This window comes from Oryzias latipes, chromosome 2 (genome assembly GCF_002234675.1).
Source record: "Oryzias latipes chromosome 2, ASM223467v1".
Taxonomy (NCBI): domain Eukaryota; kingdom Metazoa; phylum Chordata; class Actinopteri; order Beloniformes; family Adrianichthyidae; genus Oryzias; species Oryzias latipes.
Window position 1 is genome coordinate 24,699,740 of NC_019860.2, and position 13,361 is coordinate 24,713,100.

Here is a 13,361-nt window from a genome sequence, read left to right on the forward strand (position 1 = left end):
GCAGCCTCTGGCCCCCATCAGCAGCCTCTGGCCCCCATATTCAGCCTCTGGCCCCCATCTGCAGCCTCCGGCCCCCATCAGCATCGTCCGGCCCCCATCAGCAGCATCTGGCCCCCATATTCAGCCTCTGGCCCCCATCAGCAGCCTCTGGCCCCCATATTCAGCCTCTGGCCCCCATCAGCAGCCTCTGGCCCCCATCTGCAGCCTTTGGCCCCCATCTGCAGCCTCCGGCCCCCATCTGCAGCCTCCGGCCCCCATCTGCAGCCTCTGGCCCCCATCAGCATCATTTGGCCCCCATCTGCAGCCTCCGGCCCCCATCTGCAGCCTCTGGCCCCCATCTGCAGCCTCTGGCCCCCATCTGCAGCCTCCGGCCCCCATCTGCAGCCTCTGGCCCCCATCAGCATCGTCCGGCCCCCATCAGCATCATTTGGCCCCCATATTCAGCCTCTGGCCCCCATCAGCAGCCTCTGGCCCCCATATTCAGCCTCTGGCCCCCATCAGCAGCCTCTGGCCCCCATCTGCAGCCTCTGGCCCCCATCTGCAGCCTCCGGCCCCCATCTGCAGCCTCTGGCCCCCATCAGCATCGTTTGGCCCCCATCTGCAGCCTCTGGCCCCCATCTGCAGCCTCTGGCCCCCATCTGCAGCGTCTGGCCCCCATCAGCAGCCTCTGGCCCCCATCTGCAGCCTCTAGCCCCCATCTGCAGCGTCTGGCCCCCATCTGCAGCCTCTGGCCCCCATCAGCATTGTTTGGCCCCCATCTGCAGCTTTCGGCCCCCATCTGCAGCCTCCGGCCCCCATCTGCAGCCTCCGGCCCCCATCTGCAGCCTCCGGCCCCCATCTGCAGCCTCTGGCCCCCATCAGCATCGTTTGGCCCCCATCTGCAGCCTCTGGCCCCCATCTGCAGCCTCTGGCCCCCATCAGCATCGTTTGGCCCCCATCTGCAGCCTCCGGCCCCCATCTGCAGCCTCTGGCCCCCATCTGCAGCCTCTGGCCCCCATCTGCAGCCTCCGGCCCCCATCTGCAGCCTCTGGCCCCCATCAGCATCGTTTGGCCCCCATCTGCAGCCTCTGGCCCCCATCTGCAGCCTCTGGCCCCCATCTGCAGCGTCTGGCCCCCATCAGCAGCCTCTGGCCCCCATCTGCAGCCTCTAGCCCCCATCTGCAGCGTCTGGCCCCCATCTGCAGCCTCTGGCCCCCATCAGCATTGTTTGGCCCCCATCTGCAGCCTCCGGCCCCCATCTGCAGCCTCCGGCCCCCATCTGCAGCCTCCGGCCCCCATCTGCAGCCTCCGGCCCCCATCAGCATCGTTTGGCCCCCATCTGCAGCCTCTGGCCCCCATCTGCAGCCTCTGGCCCCCATCAGCATCGTTTGGCCCCCATCTGCAGCCTCCGGCCCCCATCTGCAGCCTCTGGCCCCCATCAGCAGCCTCTGGCCCCCATCTGCAGCCTCCGGCCCCCATCTGCAGCCTCTGGCCCCCATCAGCATCATTTGGCCCCCATCTGCAGCCTCCGGCCCCCATCTGCAGCCTCCGGCCCCCATCTGCAGCCTCCGGCCCCCATCTGCAGCCTCTGGCCCCCATCTGCAGCCTCCGGCCCCCATCTGCAGCTTCCGGCCCCCATCAGCATCGTTTGGCCCCCATCTGCAGCCTCTGGCCCCCATCAGCAGCCTCTGGCCCCCATCAGCATTGTTTGGCCCCCATCTGCAGCCTCCGGCCCCCATCTGCAGCCTCCGGCCCCCATCTGAAGCCTCCGGCCCCCATCTGCAGCCTCCGGCCCCCATCAGCATCGTTTGGCCCCCATCTGCAGCCTCTGGCCCCCATCTGCAGCCTCTGGCCCCCATCAGCATCGTTTGGCCCCCATCTGCAGCCTCCGGCCCCCATCTGCAGCCTCTGGCCCCCATCTGCAGCCTCTGGCCCCCATCTGCAGCCTCCGGCCCCCATCTGCAGCCTCTGGCCCCCATCAGCATCGTTTGGCCCCCATCTGCAGCCTCTGGCCCCCATCTGCAGCCTCTGGCCCCCATCTGCAGCGTCTGGCCCCCATCAGCAGCCTCTGGCCCCCATCTGCAGCCTCTAGCCCCCATCTGCAGCGTCTGGCCCCCATCTGCAGCCTCTGGCCCCCATCAGCATTGTTTGGCCCCCATCTGCAGCCTCCGGCCCCCATCTGCAGCCTCCGGCCCCCATCTGCAGCCTCCGGCCCCCATCTGCAGCCTCCGGCCCCCATCAGCATCGTTTGGCCCCCATCTGCAGCCTCTGGCCCCCATCTGCAGCCTCTGGCCCCCATCAGCATCGTTTGGCCCCCATCTGCAGCCTCCGGCCCCCATCTGCAGCCTCTGGCCCCCATCAGCATCGTTTGGCCCCCATCTGCAGCCTCTGGCCCCCATCTGCAGCCTCTGGCCCCCATCTGCAGCGTCTGGCCCCCATCAGCAGCCTCTGGCCCCCATCTGCAGCCTCTAGCCCCCATCTGCAGCGTCTGGCCCCCATCTGCAGCCTCTGGCCCCCATCAGCATTGTTTGGCCCCCATCTGCAGCCTCCGGCCCCCATCTGCAGCCTCCGGCCCCCATCTGCAGCCTCCGGCCCCCATCTGCAGCCTCCGGCCCCCATCAGCATCGTTTGGCCCCCATCTGCAGCCTCTGGCCCCCATCTGCAGCCTCTGGCCCCCATCAGCATCGTTTGGCCCCCATCTGCAGCCTCCGGCCCCCATCTGCAGCCTCTGGCCCCCATCAGCAGCCTCTGGCCCCCATCTGCAGCCTCCGGCCCCCATCTGCAGCCTCTGGCCCCCATCAGCATCATTTGGCCCCCATCTGCAGCCTCCGGCCCCCATCTGCAGCCTCCGGCCCCCATCTGCAGCCTCCGGCCCCCATCTGCAGCCTCCGGCCCCCATTTGCAGCCTCTGGCCCCCATCTGCAGCCTCCGGCCCCCATCAGCATCGTTTGGCCCCCATCAGCAGCCTCTGGCCCCCATCTGCAGCCTTTGGCCCCCATATTCAGCATCTGGCCCCCATCTGCAGCATTTGGCCCCATGTGCAGCCTCTGGCCCCCATCAGCAGCCTGTGGCCCCCATCTGCAGCCTCTGGCCCCCATCAGCAGCCTCTGACCCCCATCAGCAGCCTCTGGCCCCCATCAGCAGCCTCTGGCCCCCATATTCAGCCTCTGGCCCCCATATTCAGCCTCTGGCCCCCATCAGCAGCCTCTGGCCCCCATCTGCAGCATTTGGCCCCATCAGCAGCCTCTGGCCCTCATCTGCAGCCTTCGGCCCCCATCAGCAGCGTCTGGCCCCCATCAGCAGCGTCTGGCCCCCATCAGCAGCCTCTGGCCCCCATATTCAGCCTCTGGCCCCCATATTCAGCCTCTGGCCCCCCTCTGCAGCCTCTGGCCCCCATCAGCAGCCTCTGGCCCCCATATTCTGCCTCTGGCCCCCATCTGCAGCATTTGGCCCCCTGCTGTGACTCAGATGACAGCTGGGTGGATGTCTCCTCTGGAGGAGCTGCAGTCTTTGATGAAGACGCCCTCTTCCTCTGCTGCTGGATCACTTCCTCTCCTCGCACGCCGCCGTCTGTGGCGTCACACGCAGCCTCTCAATAAAGATGTGCTTCGACAGGAAATGACCTCCATAACGACGGCTCCATCTCTGCAGCTGAGGGTGATGAAGATGGCTCCTGCCTCCACCTTCATGCTGGTGCTGCTGGGCCTCCTCTGCTCCTTCTCAGGTGCGTGAAGCTTTCTCCTCGGGTTCTTCCTCGTCCATCAGGAGGTTCTGCTGCTGTTCTGCTCAGAGCTTTGGGATTTCAGGCTGTAGAAACCAGAAACCACCGGGAGGAACTTTGAATCAGGAAGTTCAGGGGTTTCTGACAAAACTGACAGAACCTGAGGGAAGTTCTGGTTCTGGACACCAGGAAACAGAAATCCTGCTGCTGTTCTTTAAGTGGAAATCATTTCTGTGAAGAAAAGAATTTGATGTGAGAAGAAAAAGGTCTTTATTCAGAACAGAGAACATCTATCAGATTATCCTTTGTGTGTTTTTACTGCTGGGGGCTTTTATGTAATCCTCCTCATCTGTTATAAAAAATCTCTTTCACTGACAAACATCACAGTTTAGTCTTTATTTACATGAAATGGTCTGAAGGTCAAACATTGACCCCCCCCCCCACATTTTAGAGAAAAGCTTTCATCCGTTTACTGGCGGGGAAATTCAGAAGTGCGTCTGCAGAGGACGTTCCACGGGCCAAAGCGGGGAGCTTTTGTCCGTGGAGAACAGCAGGATGTTTGCAGCAGTGGATGCAGTTTGTTTATTTGTTTTTTTAATGCTGGGGAGACGATCAAAGCTCCGGATTTTCCCGCCCAGCTGCCGTTTCTCCTGACCAGGAGTCTGCTGAAAAAACGTTTGAACTGCTGTGATGGTTTGTGCAGAGGTCTGCGGTTTGGGTCTTCCAGCACATTCACCGGGGGGGTATAGGGGGAAGGGTCCATTGAGGTTTGATGATGAAGATGAAGATGCTTCTCCAGAGTCCCATAAATACAGTTTCCATGGTTTCCTCGGTTCTGTTTAGAAAATGAATCAAACGTTCAGGTTTTACCAAAAGTGTCCGTCTCTCTGCTGTGGAGCTGTGCACGTGGGCGTGCACGTCGCTGTGAGGCAGTCTGTGGTCAGGAGGAGGACATGAAAGTCTCCCTCCTCCATCTTCATCGCTGTCCCCAGGACCAGCTTCAGGACAAAGACCTGGACCGGGTGGACCTCCCACCCAAAGATCAAACCCAGACGGTTGCTCAACATCGGTTTGTCATCGGCAAACATCACGTCATGGAGGAAGAAATCCACATCCGCCGCGGCTTCATGAGCTGACTTCCTTCCTGAAGCGCAGCGGTGAAGCTGAGCGGCGTGCAGACACGCTGGAACGTCTCTGATCTGCGCGGTAGACCCCCATGACAGGAACCAAGGAGCAGGGTCTGACCCCTCAGGAGAACCACAGCATCTGCTCGGCCCAAAGTTCTGGTCACAACTTGTCTGGTCCAGAACCAGACTCCTCTGAGGGTCCTCCTGGTTCTGCAGGTGTGAAGGCTCACCTGAAGTTTAGTTTGGACCCAACAAGAGAACTCTGGTTCTTCAACAACCCTAGTCCTCATGAGAACCCTGGTCCTCAAGACAAGTTAAGGAATGAAGACAGACGTTCCTAAGGAGAACCATGTGAACGCACCGGGTTAGCCTGCTAGCATTAGCTCTCTTCAGCACACAACTATCTTCCATAAGGTTCCGTCTGGTTCTGCTGCCCTAAACTCAAATGTTTGGTTCCAAAATGGTTCCTGAAAGTCATTTTTACTGATTGTTGTCGTCTCTTCCTGATCAAAGGTTCTTCAGAATCCTGTGACGTGTTTGCAGCAGTAGGTGGAATCGCCACGGTTCCTCTGCAGCACAAACTGCTGAATAGGCTGAAGTGGAGCAAGGGCAACACAATCATCTTTCAAAGAAGAGGCAACACAATGCTTACTGGGAAAGCAGAAGATGTTTCTGCGAACGGATCCCTCCTTCTGAAGAACGTGGGGAAAAAAGATGAAGGAGTTTACAACCCAGAGGTTTTTGACAGTGATGGAAAGACTGTATCTTTGAAGAGCATGCAGTTATGTGTCAGAGGTAAGAAGGTTCCTTCTCTGTGGAACGTCTGAGTTACTAGAGGAAGGAAACTGCTGAAAGCCTCAGATGTTCTCTGTCTCCTGTAGAACCTATGAAGAAAGCTGAGGTGAATGTCACCTGTAAGGAGGGAAAAGTCACGTTTACCTGCAATCCTGATCCGGTGAGAACAAGCATCATCAGAAAGACGTTCTGTGACCGTTCTGTGTGAGGATGTGAACATTACACATGTAGAGGTTCTTGTGACCTCTGTATGCTGCAGGGTTCTAGTCTGCAGAGCCTCCAATCCCTCCCTTTGTTCTGTTTATCCACAGAAAAACGCAGATGAAATGAAGTTTACATGGTTGGAGAACAACAAGGTTCTGGAAAAGAAGATCGACCGGATTCTCCACATGACGGCTGTAGACGTTCAAAACAAAAAGTTCTCCTGTAAAGTTTCTAACAAAGTCAGCGAGGTCACGAGTAAAGCTGTGGAACCCTGCAGTGAGTACCACCAAACTGGACCGGGTCAGTCCTCTGAAAGTCATCCTCACAGTTCTCTTGACATGAAGCAGTGGACACTCCTGCAGTTTCCTGTTCTAATGACTTCCTTCCTCACCTTCAGGCTCTGCATTTTCCTGGTTTTTCGACTACATCTGGTACTTTGTCGGGGGAGGAGCAGGTAGGTCTGCTTCAAGTCCTCCTTCTTTCCATGTGTTCCAGACAGCTAAGAAAGGTTCCTGTGGTTGTTTCCCTCAGGGGTGGTTCTACTGCTGATCATCTGGATCATTGTTTGCTGCATCTGCAACAGACGGAAACGCCGCATGCGGATAATGGGTAACCATTCAACCTAGATGGATGGATGATGGATGGATGAATGAATGGATGGATGGATGGATGGATGGATGGATGGATGGATGGATGGATGATGGATGGATGATGGATGGATGACGGATGAATGGATGGATGGATGGATGGATGGATGATGGATAATGGATGATGGATGGATGGATGGATGGATGGATGGATGATGGATGGATGACGGATGAATGGATGGATGGATGGATGATGGATGGATGATGGATGGATGACGGATGAATGGATGGATGGATGGATGGATGGATGATGGATAATGGATGATGGATGGATGGATGGATGGATGGATGGATGATGGATGGATGACGGATGAATGGATGGATGGATGGATGGATGGATGGATGGATGGATGGATGATGGATGATGGATGATGGATGGATGGATGGATGGATGATGGATGATGGATGGATGATGGATGGATGGATGGATGGATGGATAAATGGATGGATAATAGATTGATGAATGATGGATGGATGATGGATGGATGATGGATGGATGGATGGATGGATGGATGGATGGATGATGGATGGATGGTTGGATGGATGGATGGATGATGGATGGATGGATGATGTATGGATGGTTGGATGGATGGAGGGATGATGGATGGATGATGGATGATGGATGGATGATGGATGATGGATGGATGGTTGGATGGATGGATGGATGGATGGATGATGGATGGATGATGGATGGATGATGAATGATGGATGGATGGATGGATGGATGGATGGATGGATGGATGGATGGATGATGGAGGGATGGATGGATGGATGGATGGATGATGGATGAATCGATGATGGATGAATGGATGGATGGATGGATGATGGATGGATGGATGGATGGATGGATGGATGATGGATGATGGATGGATGATGGATGGATGGATGGATGGATGGATGATGGATGATGGATGGATGGATGGATGGATGGATGATGGATGGATGATGGATGGATGATGGATGGATGGATGGATGGATGGATGGATGGATGGATGGATGATGGATGATGGATGGATGATGGATAATGGATGGATGATGGATGGACGGATGGATGGATGGATGATGGATGGATGGATGGATGGATGGATGGATGGATGGATGATGGATGGATGATGGATGGATGATGGATGGATGGATGGATGGATGGATGGATGGATGGATGGATGATGGATGATGGATGGATGGATGGATGGATGATGGATGAATCGATGATGGATGAATGGATGGATGGATGGATGATGGATGGATGGATGGATGGATGGATGATGGATGATGGATGGATGATGGATGGATGGATGGATGGATGGATGGATGATGGATGATGGATGGATGGATGGATGATGGATGATGGATGGATGATGGATAATGGATGGATGATGGATGATGGATGGACGGATGGATGGATGGATGATGGATGATGGATGGATGGATGGATGGATGGATGGATGATGGATGGATGGATGGATGGATGATGGATGGATGACGGATGAATGGATGGATGGATGGATGGATGGATGGATGGATGGATGATGGATGGATGATGGATGATGGATGGATGATGGATGGATGGATGGATGGATGGATAATAGATTGATGAATGATGGATGGATGATGGATGGATGATGGATGGATGGATGGATGATGGATGGATGGTTGGATGGATGGATGGATGATGGATGGATGGATGATGTATGGATGGTTGGATGGATGGAGGGATGATGGATGGATGATGGATGATGGATGGATGATGGATGGATGGATGATGGATGGATGGTTGGATGGATGGATGGATGGATGGATGATGGATGATGGATGGATGATGGATGGATGATGAATGATGGATGGATGGATGGATGGATGGATGGATGGATGGATGATGGAGGGATGGATGGATGGATGGATGGATGATGGATGAATGGATGGATGGATGATGGATGAATCGATGATGGATGAATGGATGGATGGATGGATGATGGATGGATGGGTGGATGGATGGATGATGGATGATGGATGGATGATGGATGGATGGATGGATGGATGATGGATGGATGGATGGATGATGGATGATGGATGGATGATGGATAATGGATGGATGATGGATGGACGGATGGATGGATGGATGATGGATGATGGATGGATGGATGGATGGATGGATGGATGGATGGATGATGGATGGATGATGGATGGATGATGGATGGATGATGGATGGATGGATAATGGATGGATGGAGGGATGGTGGATGGTTGGATGGATGGAGGGATGATGGATGGATGGATGGAGGGATGATGGATGAATGGATGGATGGATGGATGATGGATGGATGACGGATGAATGGATGGATGGATGGATGATGGATGAATCGATGATGGATGAATGGATGGATGATGGATGGAGGGATGATGGATGGATGGATGGAGGGATGATGGATGAATGGATGGATGCCGGATGGATGGATGGATGATGGATGGATGATGGATGATGGATGGATGATGGATGGATGGATGGATGGATGGATGGATGGATGGATGGATGGATAAATGGATGGATAATAGATTGATGAATGATGGATGGATGATGGATGGATGATGGATGGATGGATGACGGATGGATGGTTGGATGGATGGATGGATGGATGGATGATGGATGGATGGATGATGGATGGATGGTTGGATGGATGGAGGGATGATGGATGGATGATGGATGATGGATGGATGATGGATGGATGGATGGATGGATGGAGGGATGATGGATGGATGGAGGGATGATGGATGGTTGGATGGATGGATGGATGGATGATGGATGGATGGAGGGATGATGGATGGTTGGATGGATGGATGGATGGATGGAGGGATGATGGATGGATGGATGGATGGATGGAGGGATGATGGATGGATGGAGGGATGATGGATGGATAAATGGATGGATGGATAAATGGATGGTTAATAGATTGATGAATGATGGATGGATGATGGATGGATGATGGATGGATGGATAAATGGATGGTTAATAGATTGATGAATGATGGATGGATGATGGATGGATGCATGATTTATGGATGGTCCATCATGTCCAGCTGCGGTTCCTCACAGACGTTCTCCTTGGGTTCCACAGATGAGATGGAGCTCCGTCTAAACTACACAAACGCTGAGCACCATCAGCAGCACCATCAGCAGCATCCTCCTCTTCCTCGTGAGCGCCAGCAGAACCAGCACCGCCAGCAGCCGGCCGGCCACACCGGACCTCGCCAGAACTGCTCCCGACACCAGCGGCAGAAAGCCTCCGACCCCTCCAACGGCCACCCGCAGCCCTCCCCCCGAAGAGCCGCCCAGGTAGGAGGAGCCACGGTTCAGTGGCAGTGGGAGGAGTTAGTCAGAGATGCTCATCAGGTGTCTCCTCCTTCCAGGCACCAAAAGCAGCCAATCAGGAGGACGGTGAGGTGCCCCCTCCCCTTCCCCAGCCCAGGAAGAAAGGACCCAGAACCCAGCAGCACTGAGACCGGGTTCTGTCGGGTTCTCCTTCATTCTGCTGATGTCATCAAACTATCAAGCTTCCTTCTGTGGCGGCAAAAGCAGCACAGCCGTCCTGAAGCGTAGAACCATCAAACTCCTTCCCTCAGTTTTTAGAAAGGACCCATGACCGTCCAGGACGTCTGCACCGCCTCAACCTGCAGACGTCCTGCTGCCAGGGAACGCCACTGCTCTGGGGTCCGCCCGCAGCCCGTGTCACGCCGCCGCCGCGTACGTTAGAGCACAGGTGAAAACCGGTCAGACGTGAACATACGTGGAAAAAGTGAGAGAAGCTGTGGTCTTTGGGTGAAATGTTCACAGATGTTTCATGAATGAACCACCTTAAAACCACAGAAGAAGTACGAATAAACACGCAAAGAACACGTCAACCAACGTAGAACATGAACCGTGTGACTAATGTTCCGTTTTTCTGTGATTCATCAGTGATTCACGTGTCAATTACGTCATGTTAACATGAACCTGTGTGCTGTGATCTAAAGGTCATACATCGGTGGTTCATGCGTGAAACGTCTGTTAGACAAACGTGGAACGGTCCTGGAAAGACACACATCTGCATCTCGCTAAAATCACCAACAAGTGGGTCAGATTTACCTGATAATTGAGCATAAGCTACGTAAAATAACTACACAAAATACGCGTGCATCAAGTGCATCAATTCTAACCCACCAAAAGTGTAGAACAGTTAAGAACCGAATTCACGTGAAGAACCGTCGACTGGAACCGTCGATGGACGTCTGAGAAACTGACGTTTGTCCAGCATAAATCACCAAAGGCCGACATGTCACACGTGGAAAACGTACAGAACGTAAGCAGCGGCTGTGTGACACGGGCTTTTATGTTGATGCTGGAGGCTTTTATTTTGAAAGGGACGCCCCGCCCTTTTGTTCCCCTGAATTAACCTGTCTGTCAAACTAACGTTGAGGATGGGACAGAGACGCTGCTGTCTTCCTGTCCTCTCATGCTCAAACTGCGCCCTGATGGGGGGAGGGTTTCCACGGGGGGGGGGGGGTACCGCATCAGGTCAGTCCAACATGACCACCGAAACAGGAAGTCAGAGTGGAGTAAAAGGCAGAGACTGAAGGCAGAGACATGGACGGGTTCCTCCTGAAAGACCTTCTCGGAGTTCACAGAGTTCTAAAGACGGTTCTACAGAAGCACAGTGAGGAACCAGCAGCAGAACCTCTGTCTGCCCTCTACTGATCTGCCTAGAACGCAGCAGAACCCTGCAGGTTCCAACGCCCCAACCCCTCACACACCGTCGTTCTCTGCAGGAAGGGCAGAGTGCAGTGTTAACCTCAGTGTAAACAGGAAGTTATATTTCTCTGAATGTCAAACCTACGTGTCACTTCCTGTCAGCAGAAAAACCATCTCAGCCTTCCGAGGTTCTGCAGCAGGCGTTTGCACCGTTCCTGCCTGAAGAACGCAGACGTCTGCACCTTTACCCAACGCATCAAAGGGAAACAGCTGTCAATCAAACTACACTTTTGCTTATGCTTTTATTTATATAAGTGTGTTTTATTTTGAAGGACAAACTTCTGAACGTTCCTCTGCTAGATTTCAGTCGTAGATGTCAGCGTCATCGTTGCATCAAAAAAGCTGAATCCAGGGGGTTCTGATGCGTTCAGGTGCTCAGATTAGAATCTGAAATCCTAATCCAGGGGGTTCTGCTGCGTTCAGGTCCTCTTAAACTCATTCATTCGTGTCTTTTGTTTCCCTGCAGAGGTTTTATTTGTGACACAAACTCTCTGATGCTTCATCAAACTTCTACAGTTCATCCTGAATTTTGAGACGTTCAAACAGGAAATGTTTGTAGTTTATAGACCTTAATAAATGTGTGGATGGATCATTTCCTCCACCAGCCTTTTTCATCATAGTGTGTGTGTGTGTGTGTGTGTGTGTGTGTGTGCTCACTAGCGCCCTCTGGTGTCTCCTCTTCTGCAGGATAATCCTCGTCACTACAGGATTTCTGGTGGATGTTTTTTCTGAGTGCATTCATTTTCTCTCAGATTAGGATTATAATCCCAAACAATTAATAATAATTACTAAAGGACAAAGTCTTAAAAGAGACTTTTCCCCCTGGTGTTCATATAATCTGTTGCTTAGTTTTAATGTTATTCTTAAATCATTTTAATGTTATTGTTCTGCTTGAAGGTCAAATAAAATAAAGGTCATGTTGGAACGTTTGGTTTCCAACCTGGAGAACTGTTTATGTTCTGCTCTTTGGGGGGTCTATGCTGTTCTCAAGGCTTTATACTAAACTATATCCATTGATGTGATCATCTCACCTTTGGAACACTAACAAACACATTGAACTTAGTAAATATGAATTACTTATGCAGCTCGTTATCCAACCTGGAGGTAAGGCGACTCAATCTCTGAGGCTCCGCCTTTTTCTCTGTGTGGGTCCGCCCATTGCATGACATCATCCCAGAGTCGGCCCCAGCAGTGTGTCTGAGTGTCTGTAACCCTTGTGCTATCCTAGGCACTTTAACATTGGGAGTTGGGTCATCTAGACCCACTAGACAGTGGTCTGAACCATTTTTCCTCAATGATTTGTGATCTTCACTGGTGTCCATGGATTACATGAAATCTTTCCACCTTTATCCACCTTTGTCACGATAGGGAGAACACGTCAAAGTAAGGGTGGGGTCATCTAAGATAGCACAAGGGTTAACCCTAACCAAACAAAATTCTAACTTTTACAAAGATGGAGAAAAAGGAAAACGTTTAGCCGATCCCCGCAGCTCCATGGAGAAAGTGGGCGTGTCTGGGGGCGGGGCTGGCTGCGCAGACTCTTCCTGGAAGGGGCTGTTCCTTCCTTTGTGATGTCACAAGTCACAATGTGAGGTTTTGGTGGATTGGGAGGGGCTGGTGTTCAGAGATCAGGATTATAGAGGAATACCCAGAGACGGATCCAAATACCACTTTTAGAGAGGAAGGAACATTAGAACAGAACATTAGAACAGTACATCAGAACAGAACATTAGAACAGAACATTAGAACAGAACATTAGAACAGAACATGAGAACAGAACATTAGAACAGATCATTAGAACAGAACATGAGAACAGAACAGATCATGAGACCAAAACATGAGAACAGAACATGAGAACATCAGAACAAAACATGAGAACAGATCATTAGAACAGAACATGAGAACAGATCATGAGAACAAAACATGAGAACAGAACATTAAAACAGATCATTTGAACAGAACATGAGAAGAGAACATGAGAACAGATCATTAGAACAGAACATGAGAACAGAACAGATCATGAGAACAAAACATGAGAACAGAACATGAGAACATCAGAACAGAACATGAGAACAGATCATTAGAACAGAACATGAGAACAGATCAT

At 52.7% G+C, this 13,361-nt stretch overlaps 1 protein-coding gene across 3 annotated transcripts; it reads left to right on the plus strand.

The window, feature by feature from the left end:
* Positions 1–3,414: 3,414 nt before the first annotated feature.
* LOC105358711 (hepatocyte cell adhesion molecule) lies at positions 3,415–12,203 on the plus strand. Of its 3 annotated transcripts, none has more exons than XM_023949240.1 (8): positions 3,415–3,703; positions 5,341–5,622; positions 5,709–5,782; positions 5,934–6,102; positions 6,218–6,280; positions 6,358–6,435; positions 9,585–9,802; positions 9,877–12,203. In XM_023949240.1, the coding sequence occupies exons 1-8, from the start codon at positions 3,448–3,450 to the stop codon at positions 9,964–9,966; spliced, it is 1,230 nt and encodes a 409-aa protein (XP_023805008.1). In that variant the 5' UTR covers positions 3,415–3,447; the 3' UTR covers positions 9,967–12,203. The 3 variants fall into 3 exon arrangements, with proteins under 3 accessions (XP_023805008.1, XP_023804997.1, XP_023805011.1); XM_023949229.1 differs by having other exon boundaries at positions 3,416–3,703; positions 5,934–6,126; positions 6,224–6,280; XM_023949243.1 differs by having other exon boundaries at positions 3,418–3,703; positions 6,224–6,280.
* Positions 12,204–13,361: the final 1,158 nt, after the last annotated feature.

What these genes read in the sequence shown, in the direction of transcription:
- LOC105358711 (XM_023949229.1), top strand. Translation starts at nt 3,448, where the DNA reads ATGACAGCTGGGTGGATGTCTCCTCTGGAGGAGCTGCAGTCTTTGATG. An exon ending in CCTCCTCTGCTCCTTCTCAG is followed by an intron (nt 3,704 to 5,340) that starts GTGCGTGAAGCT and finishes TCCTGATCAAAG; the next exon opens with GTTCTTCAGAATCCTGTGAC. An exon ending in CTTTGTCGGGGGAGGAGCAG is followed by an intron (nt 6,281 to 6,357) that starts GTAGGTCTGCTT and finishes TGTTTCCCTCAG; the next exon opens with GGGTGGTTCTACTGCTGATC.